The sequence below is a fragment of the Solea solea genome, chromosome 3 (genome assembly GCF_958295425.1).
Source record: "Solea solea chromosome 3, fSolSol10.1, whole genome shotgun sequence".
Classification (NCBI taxonomy): Eukaryota; Metazoa; Chordata; class Actinopteri; order Pleuronectiformes; family Soleidae; genus Solea; species Solea solea.
Genome location: NC_081136.1, coordinates 33840629 through 33858965, shown reverse-complemented (window position 1 = coordinate 33858965; position 18337 = coordinate 33840629). Strand labels below are relative to the sequence as shown.

At 43.0% G+C, this 18337-nt stretch overlaps 1 protein-coding gene across 2 annotated transcripts in view; it reads right to left on the bottom strand.

Annotated features, from left to right (window-relative positions):
- The window catches only part of snd1 (staphylococcal nuclease and tudor domain containing 1), a 167813-nt gene that overhangs the window by 15455 nt on the left and 134021 nt on the right, over positions 1 to 18337 (bottom strand). For both annotated transcript variants that reach the window (XM_058625515.1, XM_058625514.1), the window contains exons 19-21: positions 8909 to 9032; positions 5697 to 5766; positions 3795 to 3908 (exon numbers count right to left, since the gene is read on the bottom strand). In XM_058625515.1, coding sequence (XP_058481498.1) covers positions 3795 to 3908; positions 5697 to 5766; positions 8909 to 9032 — 308 coding nt within the window. The remainder of the gene's footprint in view (positions 1 to 3794; positions 3909 to 5696; positions 5767 to 8908; positions 9033 to 18337) is intronic.

The window sequence follows — 18337 nt, the reverse complement described above, 5'->3', positions numbered from 1 at the left end:
ATAGGGATAATTAGTAAGTTACCACTGATGACTTCTAAACACAGACAAAGACGTTCAATAACAGTCTGCATCTGCATTAACGGATTGAATTTACAGTGGAAGGTGATGTGACACGTGATAATGTCGTCACAAAAGACAGAATCATACACTTAATACAACGATCAAAGTCAAGTTCATCTTAACTGTGGCGATATGCCCCCTTATTATTATTATTATTATTATTATTATATCTTATTAGAATTAAATGTTTGAAGTTGAAAAACTGAGGCCGGCGTCTCGACGTTCGCACAAGTGCCATTTCAATCCCGTCTACCGTTAATTAAAGTTTCGAGAATGCACCGCTAAGGATTTTGTCACGTTTACTGTGAGTCTGACTGAATAAACACATGCAGTAGTGATATGACATTCTATATAGTATGGTTTCAATCCATGTACTTTAAAAGTCTGGATTTAGTCAGAAGAACTCACACGGTAATCTCTGAGTGATGGAACACAGTAATGATCCACTCAGGTACCAGTTTAAGTAAATGTAGTTTGGCCTGACTTGTCTCTAACCGGGGTGATAGACTAGAATTTATAGTGTCCAATTTACCTAATCCCCATATCGCATGTTTTTGGACTGTGGGAGGAAGCCGGAGAACACGGAGAAAACCAACACACACACGGGGAGAACATGCAAATTCCAGCCAGAAAGGCCCTTGATCCAACCGGGGGAAAGGCAAGAGTGCTATCCACTAAACCAACCGTGTGGCCCCAGTTTAAGTGATGCACTTTCCTCTTTTCTTGGCTAGCTGCCTCTCTCAGTCCTCAACGTCTTATATGTGAAACTTCCAACATTTGATTAAAAACGTGCTGGAGAGAGAAGTGGAAGAGCTTGAACGCAATCCTGATCCCACATCCGGAGAAAGAAAGAAAGAAAGAAAGAAAAAAATCAAAACAAAAGGAGCTTCATCTTCAAAGGCAGGAAGACACTTATAAAAAAAATAAAAAATAAAATCGGTCCTTGGCCATCATCCATCCCTCCCTTACACCATCCATCTCTTTGCTTCCCTTCTTTTTTGCCCTGGTCTTGTCTCCATGGCAACCCCCTTCGAGCTAGCCGCCCTTGGGTATGTGTGAGTGTGTGTTAGCATGTGTGGGCAGGGAAGCTTGTTCAAGACACAAAAACCGCAGGGTGTTTTTTATTTTTTATTTTTTTTTATTTCGTGTCCCCACTCTGCCCCTGGTCAGATTGTCACAGGCGCTGCAGGGGAGCTCAGGGCAAGAGTGCGAGAGAGAGGAAGACTTTGTGTGTCACAGGGAGGGAGAGAGGGAGAGAGGGAGAGAGAGGTGGGGCGGGGGACAGCTGACACAGGAGGAGAGAGAGAGAAGCACAGGGAGAGACTATAACAGAACAAGGATGCGTCAACACCAGTGAGGGGGCAATACAAAATTAATGAAAGCCTCCTCGTGACCTCATCCTGTCGACCTTGTGCAGAACATACCTGGATAAACAGTTAAAACTTTATTTCACCATTACTGGCTGGGTGCAGAACTTTTATTATATTCCAAAAAAATATGGAATACTTTTATCTGTTTGATACAGTCTTTAAAGAGAACTAAAAGTTTTATTCTTTGTTAAATCAGTGTTTGACTGTGCTTTGAAACAAAGCGACATTAAGAAGACGGAACACTCATTTTAGAAGATAATGATAAATAATGGGAGATACTTGTGCTGAAAAACGACAAAGAAGATCCATAGCTTACATGGTAAAATGTTCAAATATAAACATTTTAAGTGGAATACTTTATCCCCCTCCCATTTTCTTTTAGCTAGTGCCATTTATGGCATGTCTATTGTTTCTTTCTGAAATGTAGTCTGTTGTTCATCTTTTTTTGCACTTCTCCTGACATAAACTACTTTCTTTAATTAGCTGACGAGGCACACTAAAGAAGTAGCGGGGGTGTGTGTGTGTGTGTGTGTGTGTGTGTGTGTGTGTGTGTGTGTGTGTGTGTGTGTGTGTGGTGCAGGCAGATTCACAACCACTCGCGACGTCTGCAATAAACCGGTTCTAAATTGCGATGGAGATGTACGGCAGACGATGAGTAGTTTTACTTCAGTTACAAAGTAATTACAAATACACATTATTAGAATACAAGAATTCTGCCGTTTCTTTTGAGATATTGGGCACTTTCTATGAAAGTGCACTGGAAAGCAGCAAAATCAATTGACCTACTGGCAGAATTGTGTTGCCGAGAAAAAAAGGATTTTCAGACATTTGACTATGAGGCTGTGTAACTCGCAGTGTCAGACATTTGTTGCAGGGCATCGGTTGACAGGTTGCGTGACAAAGGCAACAACGTCTCTTATGTGCAGCAGTGAACGCGTGGCACTGTGCCTGAGTGACACAGTAAAACGCTGCAAACACACACACACACAAGGAAAACCAAGAGGAAAAACAGATGCAGAGTGACAGAGGAAGAGTGAGGAAAGTGTATGTGTGTGCATGTGTGCATGTGTGTGTCTGGGGGCTCTGAAATGTAGGTGATGCCTGTGTCCCCCTGGGTTGGAACAACAGATGGGCCACTTCTTTCAGGAATGGAGACACTGACTCATGAGGCAGGTGATAGGACGCACATGGGGACTGTGAGCACACACAGTTGGTGCTGAGCCACTGAACTGAGTGAAGCTTTGACACAAATATGCAGTGAGAAGCAGACGGATGTCAAATTGCTTCTGTATTTGGGTGAATATTGCCAAAAAAATAGAGAGATATGTCAATAAACAGTTAAGGATCCAGTTATTTGTATGAAGACCAGTCCATCATCTCACACACACGCTAGTACATGACCAATATCTATCATTTCTGTGCAAACATTTCAACTCTTAAGCATGTGAAAGCATCGCAACTAATCACATGACAATTGCCAGTTGTCATAGTGACGCAAGACACGAGGGAAGTAGAGAGGCAGAGGGGAGAAAACGAAGAGATGCAACGTTACAGATGTAAAATGCCATAAAACACAGGGCGGAAAACAAACACTGCAAGACACTTAACAACTCATAAATAAACTCTTGTGAAGGGATGAAATGGATTTATAGGATATTTTATGGGTCAAAATTTAAAATACATCCGACTGCAGTGGTTTTAGTTTAGTGTAGTAACTTAACTAAAGGAACAAATATAAATGCATTAATGAAATTGTGTATTCTATCAGTATTTCAGTAAGTTGAGGAGGGTAAATTGTTCAAGGGACTGTTGACACTGCAAACATGTGAAGTGGAATAAACGCCCCCTTCACTCTTCAATACACACTTAAACAAGCAGATTAGCGCTGCAGTGGCTACTTCTTAGCCGTCACACGGACACAAAAACAGTGAGTGTCGTATGATGATTACTGCTAAAAAAAAAAGGTTCATAACACATAAACACCTCTTGACCACCATGTCAATTAGGCTTCCTTTTTTTTTGTGAGTGTGCAACAAGTAAATCAATGGCTTCATGATTGCCAGTGTTGCGGTAGCTTTGTACGTCATGCATAATACATGAGCACAATTCTGTGGAAACACTTGCTTGGAATGAAAAGTCGACCCTGCCTGTCCGTTACAGACTTATCACCTCGTGCGATAAGCGGAAATCAAACAGTTTTTTATGTCTTGCCAGGAAAGTCAACTTTCAGAAGCCTGGCAGTGGAAAGTGAGAGGGGGAAAAACTTGATCCCTCTAAGTTAATTTTGAAGCTTTAAGCTGCAACACTCGACTCCACGTGTGTGTGTGTGTGTGTGTGTGTGTGTGTGTGTGTGTGTGTACTTACATCCTGCGGGACCTGGATGAAGGCAAAGGCATACTCGGTGGCCTGTGCTGGCAGGATCCTGGTGCTGAAGGCGGGGGGCATGGCAGCCAGACGGGTCGACGACACGACTTCTCTCTAAAAGGGGGACGATAAAGGAAGGACAGGCCTCAGACTGGATGTGGAGCAGTTTTTCCGAGGCAGCGATGCGTGTGCGTAACGTTGATCTACACAGTGACATTTGTTTTTCCTCGGGCTGTAATACTATGCACAAACACTGTTGATGTAAAGCTTGTCGAGTCTGTGTTCATGGTTTAAAATGTTTACTCGATGCGAGTTATCGGATTTTCTGCGGGTTTTTCAGACCGTGAAGTAAAGCTCAAGCACAATTTGAGTGTTTGCTTGACAAAGACTGTGTCTAAGCAAACGCGACAGAGATGCATCTTTTGCTGCTGCTGCAGTAATACAAATAAAAACTGTCTTATTTAATATGGATACTATACAATACAATACAATACAACACAATAAAAATTCATTTGTTCTTACAAGAAAATAAAAGACTCAAATCAAACCAGGTCTGTAATTCATCCTGTTCCCACATGTTACTTTTACCAGTGTGAGAAAAGGACAGATGCCATTTAGTAGTTGTAGCTTAAGGGCTGCATGCTTGTATATGTCACCTTACCACTCGCTGTACAGCTGTTCCCCGGTGCTACTAAGACCCCGTTTTACTAAACCATCTGTTGTGTAGCGCCACGACAAGCTAAGGTGGAGGAATAAGTAAAGATGACGATAGACGTCGGGTTACGGAACCCAAATTAGTTTCCATTTCTATTTGCGGATCATATGTGACAGGTTCCACCTATGAGCAAAGCCCTGAACCACCGTGACACTGATGAGCCAGTGTGAGTGATGGTCAGTCTCCGATCACCGTGGGCGACTCAGAGGGAGAACACACCGGCGGAAAGTCAAACAAAATATCGCTGTTCAAAGTGGGAAGTTAATGTAATGTCGCCCCCCCCCCCCCATATCTTAGGTTAATGTGTTCATTGGACTGTACAGTCTAGACGGAGAATACTCTCAACATTTATTATGGATTAGACGGTTAAGATTTATCGACTCCGTATTAGACTTTGACAGCACTGTAAATGTGGCCTTTAAAAATGAAAGGCAAAAGTGCTCTGCTGTGTTTGCTAATGATCATGTAATGTTTCAGGTACCAGGCTGCACCTGTGGCTAATAGCTCGTGACACAGTGGCCACAATGAGTCAATCCGAAAAAATCACAGACACAAAGTCACATAGAACAAGGTGTGTGTGTGTGTGTGTGTGTGTGTGTGTGTGTGTGTGTGTGGGCCAGGTCGGCCTCTGAGAATCACACTTTCAGCAACATGCCAAGATGCATCGCGTCTGCCAGCTAAACCTTGAGCTGCACCGTCCCCACCCCCCACCCCCCGCCTCACTCTGAGGTCAGCCACACACTGTGCCCCCTCTACTGCATTATGGGAAATCTCCCGCAGGCCAGTGGTTGGCTGCATGACCCACTTGGTGACGCAAGCACATGTGCACACAAGTGGGCAGAAGCACACACACACACAGGGACTGACGGTGCCTTCATCTTTACAGAGTTTGCTTTTGTCATTGGTGTATAAAAAAAAAAAAAGAGCTATCAAATGAGCCTTTGTCACATTTGTCCTCAAAAAAAAAAAAAAATAAAGTGCCTGCTCTGAACATTAAAATAATAATAAACCACTGGTGCCTGGATGGAAAATACAAAATAATAACAGAGGAGAAATCCCCTTTCAGATTCTACTGTAGATCGCCTCTGGCTGTGGTTTGTGTGTGAGTTTCAAACAATGCTACTTTCATATGACGACACTGTAAAAAAAAGTTGTCACTTTTTCACGCTAAATATTTGGTCACTCACGTTGCCATAGTCGATGTAGAAGACGTGCACCTTTGCTGGCGACTCAACTTTCTCCACTCTGGCTCTGTACCTGCAGCAGAGAAAGAATAATTGAAAGACAGAGACAAAGAGAGAGAGAGAGAGAGAGCGATGAAGACAGAGGGCACAAGAGGAAGAGCAGATGAGTAAATGATTCCATGCTTATTTCCCTGGGGAGAAGGTGTTGGAGGATCTGTCTGTTGTGATCGGAAGAGAGGTGTAGGCGAGGATGAACGGGCCGGGGGAGTGCAGGGGGGAGGGACAGAGGGTGGACAGACGGGATCTATCAGGACATGGCAGGGCTGTGGAAATTGCACAGAGGCCTCTTTGCAATAAAAGGGACAGGAATTTAAACCCATTTTTTTGTCGTGTAGGAGAAATAAAAACTACATTTAAGAAAATGAATATTAATGAAAGGGGAGGAAAACACAATCATGAATCTCAGCAATCATTCTGAAGAAGGGGCTAAAAATACAAAATGACGGATTTGGAATTGTAAAAACCTGTATGCACTTCAGCACGATCACTGTAGCATCAGCCACTTTTACATTTTGGTCCCTTAAGCACTTTAAAAATTATCATCCCAATTTCCTCGTTTGCCATGCTGAGCCAATTTGGGGGGAAAATATCTTATTCATTAAATTACAATTTTTTCTGACAGATAGTTCATCTGAATTATATATGTGTGTGTGTGTGTGTGTGTATGTATATATATATATATATATATATATATGTTTTTATATATATATATACATATACAGTACATACATAAATACACACAGTATATTGATATACTACATTACATCCTATTGCAAGGCTGAGAAATTAAAGATATGACCCGTTTCCAAGTATTGTTTCCTGCTTCTGTTTGCATGTATGTACTTTATTTGTTATATTCCATCAACATGCCAATGGAAAACAGATGTAAATTAGCCACTTTACGCATCCATGTTCAATGTCTGTAGTCAGATGAATAAATAAAATCATAATACAAACAAATATAGTGGCTAAATAAAATAAGGAGCTACATCAATAAATTCTAATGAATTCATACGGACGCCGCAGAGGAGCATATTTATCCGCGTTAGTCAATTCAATTCAGGCAGCGCCTCCTCTCCTGACCGTCACTCGTCCGACTCTCAGACAAACAACTGAGACAGACACGCTGGCTGCAGACCAAGGACGGCAGAGAGAAGAGAGAGAGAGAGACCAGAGAACAAAGTTAGAAGCGATTAACTGAGAGACATTAGGAACTCCTACAAGTGCACAGACGAGGAGAAAGAAAGAGCGAGAGACAGTGTGAGTGATTGATGAATAGAACTCTTCCCCCCCCCCGCCCTCCTTCTATTCTCTGTGACTCTGTGGTGTTTTAAAAGGCCTTGAAAGGCAACGGGTTTCTAATTAGCCCCCTAATGAAACAAGCAGACATTCCACACACACTTTACAAAACACAAAGATACGGACAAAGAACAATGTGAGCGTGATTATAATTAGTTCGCTTAATAATGTGGAGCTTTTCTCTTTTTCCTCTTTTTCTTTAACAAAAAAAAAAAAGAGTTCAGACAGCTGCCACACGGTGCAGGATTTGTGGTTTCGCCGTTGAAAGAAGTAGATCTTTTCTTTTAGACACCGGGATAAGAGAATAACATTAGCTTTTTGTTTTGTTTTTAATTGCCACTCTAAAACAAGAGGATGAAGGAGCATTTGTTTTTTTTAAATCTGTATATTGTGATTATCACCTTGTGACACAAACACTCTCTTTGCCTCCCTCCATGACCGTGACTTCAATCTGTCCCCCTGACCATCTGTAAACTTCCAGCATCCGGTCTGGAGACTAGTGGTGTGTGTGTGTGTGTGTGTGTGTGTGTGTGTGTGTGTGTGTGTGAGCGCACGCTGCTGTCAAGTGACTGCTGATTCTACAAGGCCGAGGCTGTGGCAGCGAGCTAATTACACCCTGTGGGTGTCTGCAGTTAATGCATCACAGGCTTAAATAGAAACAAGGTAAAAATGAAATGTCAGGTAATCATGAAAGAGGGAGAGAAACGGTACAGCATGTAGCTGAGTGAAGTGCAGAACATATCTCAGTTCCTGTAGCATCAGGTCATTCAGACTGATCATTAATCATGTTCACAGGCGAGAGGATGTGTGAGTGTGATCTGACAGCAAACGCACAACAACACATCTGAAGGACTGTACATGTCACTTTATAAGAGACAAATGTAATGAGAAACCGTACCAAGGTTTCCATTGTATTGCAAACATTCTGGAAGACTGCATTGAAAGAAATTGATTGCATTTTCTCCTACTCCATCCCATTTTTAAAAGCTGGACGTTCAAAGACAAACAAACACTGTATTGCTTTACTGTCTGTTTTCCTCTTAAATTAGAGTTAAGAAAGAGTTACAAAACTGACACTGTGTGAAACTACTAATCGAGACCATCAACTGCTCAGGAACATGCTCCTCATCTCATCAATCAAGTTTGAAGTAGGCTTATTTTCATTGACACATCTTTCAATGGAGTTATTTTTGCAACAGCAGAGTCACCTCCTGCTGGCGAACTGCTCCTTCCATCATAGAATGGATATAAAAAGTAGATAAATGCTCTGTTTGTAAGACAGTCACGCCACTAAAAGCTGCTTCTACTGTTTTGCCATTCACACGGCGCAGGATGTTTTCTATCACACAGTTTTCAAACACTGCTGGCACGGTCGGTCAGGAGCAACGTCGGCATGTAGAGTAGCCGAGCCGGGAATCAAACCCACTACCTTCAAGTTGAAACCCAGAAGTAGCAGTTAGTCACCAGGGGGCAACTCCACTCGTTGCAAAAAACTCAATTTGAATAGAAGTCTGTGGGGGAGAAAGCCTATTTCAAACTTGATTTTTTTAACGTCTGTAGTTCCATATCCTCTTCAAGTGCTGTTCAATGTTTCCATTTAGAGACACATCAGACAAATCACAGCACACAGGAGCGGACAACAGTAGGTGCCTGGAGGCGTGTCACATCTGGAAATTTCCACTTACATGTGCCGATCAAACTGCTGTGCTCAAGACTTCAAAATGGGGGACTGTTTTTAAATGCCTTTCTTCCAAGGCTTCACTTTTCAAACTCAAAGGCTACCTCCTCTTCCTTTGTACAGTCTATGGTTTCAGTTCAGAAATAAGCTCAACAATTAAGGGAACTCCAGAACTTACCATTCACCATCAGCAAACTTGGCTAAGCAGTAGTCCCCTCGGCGCGCAGCGTAGGATCCTTCCACTGGTGGCTGGGCGGCGATCTCTGCTCTCATGGTCTCCATCAGGCTCTCCAGCTGGCCTCCTGCAGGACACACACACCGAGACAAAGACATGACTTGTGTTTCCAGCTTGATTCGTGGATTTGCATCTCATTACATCACTTTGACACCGATGCATTTGCTGTTTTGACTCTATTACTATTTAATCCAATTTAAAGTGTGCGACGCAGCTCTCCGTGGAGAGGGGAGTTTGAAATGTGATTGTGTGAAACGGGTCACAAGCTCCATTTCACGTCGTCAGCCGCAGAGGTGCAAGCATCCTTATTTGGCTCTGACTGTGTGATTGACAGCGAGCAACAGGAGGAAGTGGACAGACTCTATCCTAACTCTGCACACACCAAATGAAGCCAGAGCATGACTGTGCTTTTTATTCAGACGCACAAGTTGAGGATTTTTCTGAAGGTTGCTCATGTTGTTTGTTACTGAATGCGAGTGCGTAAATACATCTCTGCCCTTTGTTAGGGGGGAAAAAATTAATTAATGACTTTATTGAATACTGCAGCCCGCTTTGTTATTCGAGGCTTAGATTCGGGCCTAATTGCATCACTGCCATATAGAAGGTACTTGAAAGCTTAATTCAAATTGACAAGCACAAAACAATGCAAAAAATATATACTTAACGGCTCCTTATAAAAACAAAACAAATTGAATGGCTTTACGTTCACGTAAGGATTAAACACAATGCTCCTTTCTCCTCAAATAATGAAGCGCAAGTGAAAATCCTGCAAGAGATCTGAACAAACACATTTGCCCTGAAGTTACTGTGACCAAGATTTCACAGATAAATAAATCTGATACCAACGTGGTGGAAAGGCCGGTGTGACCCGGTTGGAGAAATACAGTCTGCTCTCCAACAGGCCTTTATGGCCCATCAAACTATTATATCATGTGCTTTAGACTTATTACAGTGGATTCAACGAGAGAATGTGGCTGTCAATACAGGGGAGGGGGGGGGGGGGGGGGGGGGTTTAGCCAGATAGTGAGTCAGCAGAGCTCCAGCAATTCAATAACTGAGGTAAATGGTGGCCTAATTTACAACCATCAGCTGCAACTGGGAAGCTGATGAGAGCACAATAAATTTCTTGGTGCATCTGCCAAAGACAAGTCACGCCGGCGCGTTTGTGCATGTGGTGACTATGCAGCGCACATGTGTCCATTACTGCAGCGCTCACAAAAGGTAGGAGAACGGGAGCACGAGCTTTACTTTCCACTTGATTCATAACACCGGCAAACATTTTCCATTTGGAATGAAGAGTCACATACACTGGTTTCAGATGGAGAGATTGCCTCCAGTCATCTGTTCCCTATAAAAAAGAATGTTTCTGCTTGTGATCGTGTCAAGAGGAGCTCAGGACAGAGAGTTGCAAACCCAAAATATTAGAACTGAAAACCACCTTCATTCAACTTCACTATGTTTCTAGCAAAACTACTTACTGCAAGTTTAAAGCAGTCGTTTTTAGAAAAGTGGCCAACACGAAATTTCATGGCTGCATCTTCTAAGCACATTTTTCACACGTACCACCTGGAGGGAGGTTTGTTGGCAGGAAGTTCCAAGTAAACCAAACTGGCACTATGAGTCAAGTTTCAAAAGTTTTCTTTTTCCACAGCTAAACAGAAGAAAAAAAAGAACTCAAATGTGAACATGTACACACAGTAAGGAAACACTATGTACTCACACTTCTGTGTATGTTCTTTCACAGGGCCATGAGTCCAACTGCTCTAATCATTTAAGAAAATAAGAAACCTGGTTACTGATCATCTGAATATAGACTTGGCTTTTACAGTAACCAGGTTATTGCTTCACAGATAAACACTAGCATTAACCTTAACCTAATTCCACCAATTAACCCAGGTTTAATGTGTGCTCACAGATGCAGTCGGCGTGCGTGTCTGCAGTGAGTTCTGCTTACGAGGCATGTTACTATCAAACAAACAGCTTGGAGGACAGCAGTGCACACCTTTATTTACTGCTGCTGTGAGTTTGGCATTAACACCTCATATTATTTATGCTTGTAAACGTAGTACACAAAATATAAATAATGAGGTTGTTCTCCCAGGGTTATCGGTGCTGAGGCAGTCAAGCAGCTGCCAACTAACGCCGTACTGGAAATCTTCATTAGCAATGGTGTCAGAGTTGGAGGAAGAAAAAAAAAAAAAAACACAGGCTAAGAGCACGGATTGGGATTTAGAACGTGAAGGAAAAAAGATGGGGAGCACAGTTTGATTGTAGAGGGGGTCGGGGGGTGGGGCAGGAGGGGGAGGTGCGGTCGTGTCCAAACACCTCATTGGTCACCCACTGCTACACCAACTGCTGATGGATGCAGCGTGGGGAATGGGGGAGGCGGGGGACACATTAAATAGACACGTCCTGGGCGTTTTGTAGAGAAAGCAGTTTCTGAAAAACCTTGTCATGCATTTCACATGTAGACACAAACATACAGAGGTCTCGTGGTCCTGGTGTTAAAGCTCCAGCTCCGGCCACGCCCCTGACTTATTATTCTAATTAAAAATGGTCGGCGTGGTGCATACTCTTTCCCTCTAAGAGTGTACGAGCGCACATTTATATATGTGTATATTTACACTGATGCGTTCAGTGAAGACCAAATAAACATGACCTTTAAAAAGGGTCACGCCTCTTATATACAGTATATATTCCCACTAATGAAGCCTTAATGGATGGATCCCCTTAACGTAGCCCACGGAACAATGCTTTATTCATGTAAATGGCAAAGACGGCGCAGAGTGTCGGCGTGTAGCTGCTGCTCTGTGATACATTAAATGGGCACATGCCACATGATGAGCCGTGTCGGCTGATGGCGAGATGATACGACTGCCAAATCTTTGTGACGGCCAGTCCGATGCTGTCAAAGCAGATGGGCTGCTTTAATGCTTTCCCATGCCATCACGCTGCAAGCTTTAAATTACACTTACTGTGCAGTCACACATGCTAATCAAGCATTTCTCCATCTACTCGTACCACTGCAAAGACCTAATGTTTGTGCCGACTGACATGAAGACGCCTCTTTTATTTCCTGGTAGTCTGTATCATCTACTACACTGCGTGTTGTGGAGATGCACCCCGACTCCATATACTGACGGCTGTGGTTGGGTTAAGCAGTCAAAGGGCACCGACAGTGACGTGTTATGGATCACCAACTTTAACAAGCTAATTTGTGAACTGCTCTGACCCATAGATTCACTTCAATTACTTTCGAGTCAGGTCCAGTCACACTTTGAACAATAAATCAGTGTCCATCCACTGGCTGACGGGCATTTTGGCTTGTTTTTTTTTTCTTAAGGCTCTCTGCTCTTTCTTCACTGTCTTTTAAGATTTGATTTATGATTATAACAATATGCAATAAACTACTCCGGTGTAGACAAATCAATATGTGGGTACAGCGTTTTATAATGTGCACGTCCACATTTGGCCATGTTTGATTTAGTATGCACAGTGTACCTCATGCATTATCATTATTCTCTGGTGCTATTTAGAATTCTAATTTGCTGCGCAGGCTTCTTCTTGGACAAAGCTGAACTTGCTTTTGGGGTTATGAATTTATTGGGAACGCACGCACGCACACACACACTTGTGTGCAGGTGAGTGCTTTTCCATTATCTGTGTGATGTGATGATATACTGTATGTAAAAATGATGTCATTCAACGTTATGTTCACTCTTGAGTGCAATATTTGGACGGTGCTTCATGTTCTTCCACACAGGACGGACTCAGGGGGGAAGAAAGGCAACAAAAGCAAAGATAAAGAAGCTTGAAGGGGAAGGAATCTGTCAAGAAATGTGATCAAAACAACGCACAAAAAACAAACAATGAAAATGAAAAGGAGAACTTGAAATCAGACATAAATTACAACAATAAAACAGACTAATGTGACTGAAATTAGGCAGAGGGACAATCCAGGTCTTTCGGGGTCAATCGAGCAAACCTGCAATGCAAGTGCAGCATCCCGGTGAAATTCTAAATGAATGTGAGCAGCCACATTAGTAAGGAAAACAGCTTGGACAATCTGCATTACAGAGGCAGATTCCCATTTTAATGCTGTGCTGGCTTAAAATAAAACTAAATATCTGCATGCAGGAGGGGTAAACCATGTCAAGCGTAAGTGCTAATTTCACACTGAAGAGAGAGCCAAAGGGATGGAGGGAGGGAGAAAAAAAACCCAAAAAACAATGACCAGTTTCTCTCCATCTCTTTATCCGTCTGCCCGTTCTCCTCCCTCGTTTAGTAATCTGTTCATACACCATTATGGCTACAGCTGTTTGTAAATCATATATAATTACATCATGAATGCCCAGCACAGAGTGGAAGAACGATTTGCCTTAAAAATGAGAAAACAATAGAGAAGAAGAGAGCGAGAGAGACAGAAGGGAGAGGGGGGCTGGGGCACTGACAACCGTTTCACAGGTTGGTTATGATCATATTTGATTATACCGTGGCACGCTGTGTGGCAACCCAAACAAAGAGAGAACAGAGAGCCAATGAAAACACAGAGTCTTGTACGCGCACATCCCAAGGCCGCACTGAATTCTATTAAGCGGTTTACGAACGCTGTTAAACCGCACCAGGGTAAATAATCACAACGTGGCAGAGGCCAACGAGAGCAAAGGCTGTTTATGAAATCATTCTAATTTCCTGGCTTATGAGAATGAAGGAATTAGGAGACAAGAGTGGAGCACGTCGATGAAAAGGGCACCTCCCGGGGAAAAACAAGCGACTGGAGAGGATCCAGAAACATAAACCTGGCTATAAATCTACTATAATTCATGAAGGCAAAAGGAAGAGCACATCCAGGAGTGAGACATCGTCCAACTGAAGCTGACACACACATATTCACCCCCCTAACCCCCCACCAGCGTTACTGCTGAGCTTAGAAACACTGCAGGTCTGGTCTGACTGGTCAAGCAGTGTGGATCGTCTACCATCTGAGTGATCCACAGCTGCTGAACACAGCTTTGTGCTTTAGCTCACCTGTTAGCAGAGTGTTAAATATGCATGAGCTTCGGACAGGGCTTTATCCTCAGGGGGTAAAAGGGATGGCAGTGTTTCAGGACATGCAGGGCAATACTTCAAAAAGGTAAAAGGCCGCACTGAAACAACAAAGCACAGGCCCAGTACAGTGCGTGCTGACTTGAGAGGCCTGTATTTGTGCTGCGTCTGTGTGTGTGCGTGTGTTCAAACACATACAGCTGGTTCGGGGCTCGACGCCCCCTCTGGTTGGTCAACAAAGACCTGGCGCTCACCTGGGGATATTAGTACACCGGCTGAAGACATAGTGTGTCAAGGAGGGAGCGCTCAGACAAGAGAGCGGCCATTTACTCCCCTTCCTGAGCGATGTTTAAAGTGGTGTCAGCGTTTGCAGCGCGTTGAGGGAGGCCACTATAAAAACAAATGATCCCCTTGCTTGACTAATGCAGCTCCACTCCCACAGGAGAGTGATATGGATTATATCTCATCCCCACCACCACCACCACCAATTCACCGGCCCTGTTCTACCCTTCCCGGCAGTCTGGAGCCTTTTTACGGCAAATTACTGATTCTGTAATTGGTGAAGCCATTGCTGAAATTTCTAAACAGAGACAGCATCTGTGGCTCTCTTCTTGCATCACTCGCCCCCCCCCCAACACTCTCTGCCACCTGTCGAGCCTCATTGACTGCAGCTAATGCCCTGTTTTGATTGTGAAGAGTCCAAATATACTCATGAGATGGCCCTGTGCACATTTGGAAACGAGGACCAGGGGTGTTAGGGTGGACCTCATGGGGGTGGTGCGAGCCAGGCCAATTTTGGAGAGGACCCCCTTTGAGCCTGTAAGTGGCTCACCACTGTGAAAAGTGTCACTCAGCCATTCAGCTTTAGGTAATAAACCCCGGAGCTGACATTAGTGCAAATCATGCTCACTGAGAGAGTGAAGAATGAGCGTGGAGACGCTTTAATCTACGACTGGAAATCGAAGGCACCGCACATCAAACCGACAGGTGAGCTGACCTTTTAGAAGCTAAGTTGCGTATCTGATTTAATAATGGATGTTTTGGGACTGGAGACTTCTTCTGGGCAGGGTCCGCCTTTTAAATATTGCATTTGCTGCAGTGGTGAGCTGCGGAAAAAGTTGTTCTTTTTCAAAACAGCACCATCAGCTGCTGCTTCTACTTGCAACCTTCATTCACCTGAAGGTGCATGGTACCACATCAAGGTCGTGTGCACTGTTGAAATGAATTAAAAATGAGACATAAAAGGCAGATAGACAAAGATACTTGTGTGTGAAAACTTCTCAGGTAGCAGAATTTCTTTTGTGTTGCCCAGCTGGTCTGACGCACACCACACTTCCTTTTTACATGAATACTACAGCAATTGAATCTATTCTCAAATTTGAGGTCATACAACTGCTCCAAAAAAATCCATGAACTTCTGGTCTTCCTGGTCTTTGAGTTAACTTTTAATAAGCAATAAGTTCTTATACTTCATGGCTTTAGTTAGTCTGCTCCACAAAGAATTCACAAGATTAACTAAACAAATACTTTCCGAAATGCTATTAAGAAAGAAAAAGTATAAAGCACGAGTGTAGGAGTTCATTATGTCAGCCACTAACTGGATTTGGCTTGAAGCCCACACTGCTACAGCAACATATCTCCTCCAAAAATCAGAAAAAGAAAATGAAAACACTGCAGGCAGCCGTGCGGCAACATTTCGACCGCGCAACTGTTCTATCATATCAAAGGAATCATCACTTGGGTGCACAGGGCATCCACTAATTCTCATGTCATTTTATTGAAATCAACACCAGAGTTACTGTGGAAAACGGCCTCCACTTGACATTGAGTTGAACCTGAAAACAGAGTCCTTTGATATTGGGAGTTGACTGTAGGGAAGCCATATTGGCTTCTTTAGGAGAGCATGAATTAAAGTGAAAACCAAGACAAATGAATAAACCAATATGCATTGCCGCTGTACCTAAACAAGCAAAGTGAAACACAGCATTTCACAGTAATGGAATTCAGTTTCAAAAGGCAAAAAGGGACTGGTTTGAAGTCTAGCCAGAGAGAGAGAGAGAGAGAGAGCGAGCAGCTCCCTGCCTGCCTGCCTCGCGGTCTGCCTAGCTGGGTCCAGCATCATTAGGTGATGAACAGCTGCTGCATGTAAAAGGTAGAAGTGTGAATAATGCGGACGGAGAGGCACCTGGTTGGGGGGGAAACGACTTCACTCATTATGAATCTGTACGGGTGCCAGAAAACAAGCGCTAGTGGACGGGAGTGCACCGCCAACCACGCTGCAGCCGGGGGCTCGGGGTAGGGGCAGAAAATGTGTGTTTATTGGTCGAGCGACACCAGTGCCATGGAGGTGACGACCGAGTGAGATCCAAATGAACAGGAAGCACGAGCAAAAAGATTCCCACTGGTTCAACCTGTACAAACCAAGACAGCACGTCCCTGTACCTCAATATGTCAAATAATGTGTTTTAATCCCATTCTTACAGTTCAACTACAATAATTCTAGTCGCATACCATCTGTGCTGTGAGAATAATAGACATGATTCATGATTAAAACAAGATTCCTAATTGTTTTAGGTTCTTAAATGTGAACATTTTCGTTGTTTCTTTGCTCCATATAACAAAGAAATCATTAAAACTCCAACAATTTGGTTTGTGGACAAAACAAGACATTCGAGAACAACCTTTTTTAAACGTTTTCGGACGTTTTATGGACCAAATGATGACTCGATTAATGGTGAAAACACTCGACAGATTAATCCATTGTGAAAATAATCGTCAGTTGCAGCTCTAAAATATTGACAGACACTAAGTTGAGCAATTTTAAGCATCACCCGTCATTATAAAGCCAAACATATGGGCCAACACAAGGCCACACTTCCCCAACTGGTACTTAGTGTGAAACTGAAGCACATCTTATAAGCTTTTAGGGAAACACAAACTCCTGTAGTATGTGTGTTTGATTATTATTATTATTTTTTTTAGATTTGAGTAGAAGATCATCCATTATACCGAGGTTTCGTACACCCATAAAGTCTACACGGCTATATTTAGCCGGCTTTTAATTATATCTACTCTCCGCCATAGTGGTAAAGCAACAACAGTGTCAAGAGGAGTCACTTCCGCCCCCTCGGTGCCTGGAGTGGCCTCTGTCTTTCAGTGTCCAAGGTCACACAGATCTATGCAGGGCCCCCTCTGACAGTAATTACATATAGCCTGCGGAGGGAGAGACCAACACACACACGCACAAGTAAAATTGGGAGGGGGAAAAAAAAAACGGCAGTATGAAGGACAATGTATTTGGGGGGGGGGGGGGGGAGACGAGAGAGATAAACACAGAGCAAAAGATAAAGACCCTTAAAATAAACTAAGGATTAAAGAGTGCAATCCCTCAAGCTTCTCAGTGACTCGGAAAAAAAAAACATTTCAAATGTGAAATTAATCTCTCATCTAGCTCGGGTAAAGATATCCATGTATGGAAAAAAAACACTTAAGGGTAATTAAATGTGAATAATTAAAAGGGGTAAAGTACAGAGTTACTTCAGACCTCCAGAGAATAAGAGATATTACAAACTGCATTTTCTCTGTAATGTGTCGGAAACGACTGGAAAAAGATAACGGCGTTAAAGTTTATTACGCGGGCCTACGTGCGTTCATGAAGTGGAGTTTTCAATCACAGCTGCCCTCGGCAGACCACGATAAATAAATAAACACACCCTGCTCTTTCATACCACCACAACTCCCTCAGGGTTGATGGTTTGGAAAATGCATCTAAATATTAATGGCTGCAACACTACACACTTTTTTTTTTATGATTTTTACTCTCCCTCGCCCTCTTTTTCTTTGACTGTACGGAATATATCGTCCACTTACTGTATATACCACTGGACTGCAGCACACTTTATGCACTCGAATGAATTGAAGGTCATTTTGCACGACGCTTCCTCCTTTTCCATGTTGTCTAATGCAAATGTCGACACATGCTGCACACACCTGACCCCCACCTCTAATACACCATTCTCACTTAATCTAAATTTTATTCACCTTTTTCTCCATCTCATTATTCAAATCTCATATTGTATTATTCAGCACCCCGGAATATTCCTCTTCCCTCCGCCGCTCTGACACTTTAATTCATCCCAATGTGGAATCAATAAAGTTCATCGTATCTTACAGAAGAAAGTGTTGAAACAAATGGGGGTTTAACGGCAGACAGAAAAATGACTTTCTTTGCCAGTCCCAGCTGTATTTCATTTTGTTTCCATAACGCGGCTACCTTTCATGATTAGCTTCACGCCCACAATAGAAGCCGGTGATCACAGCAGTTAA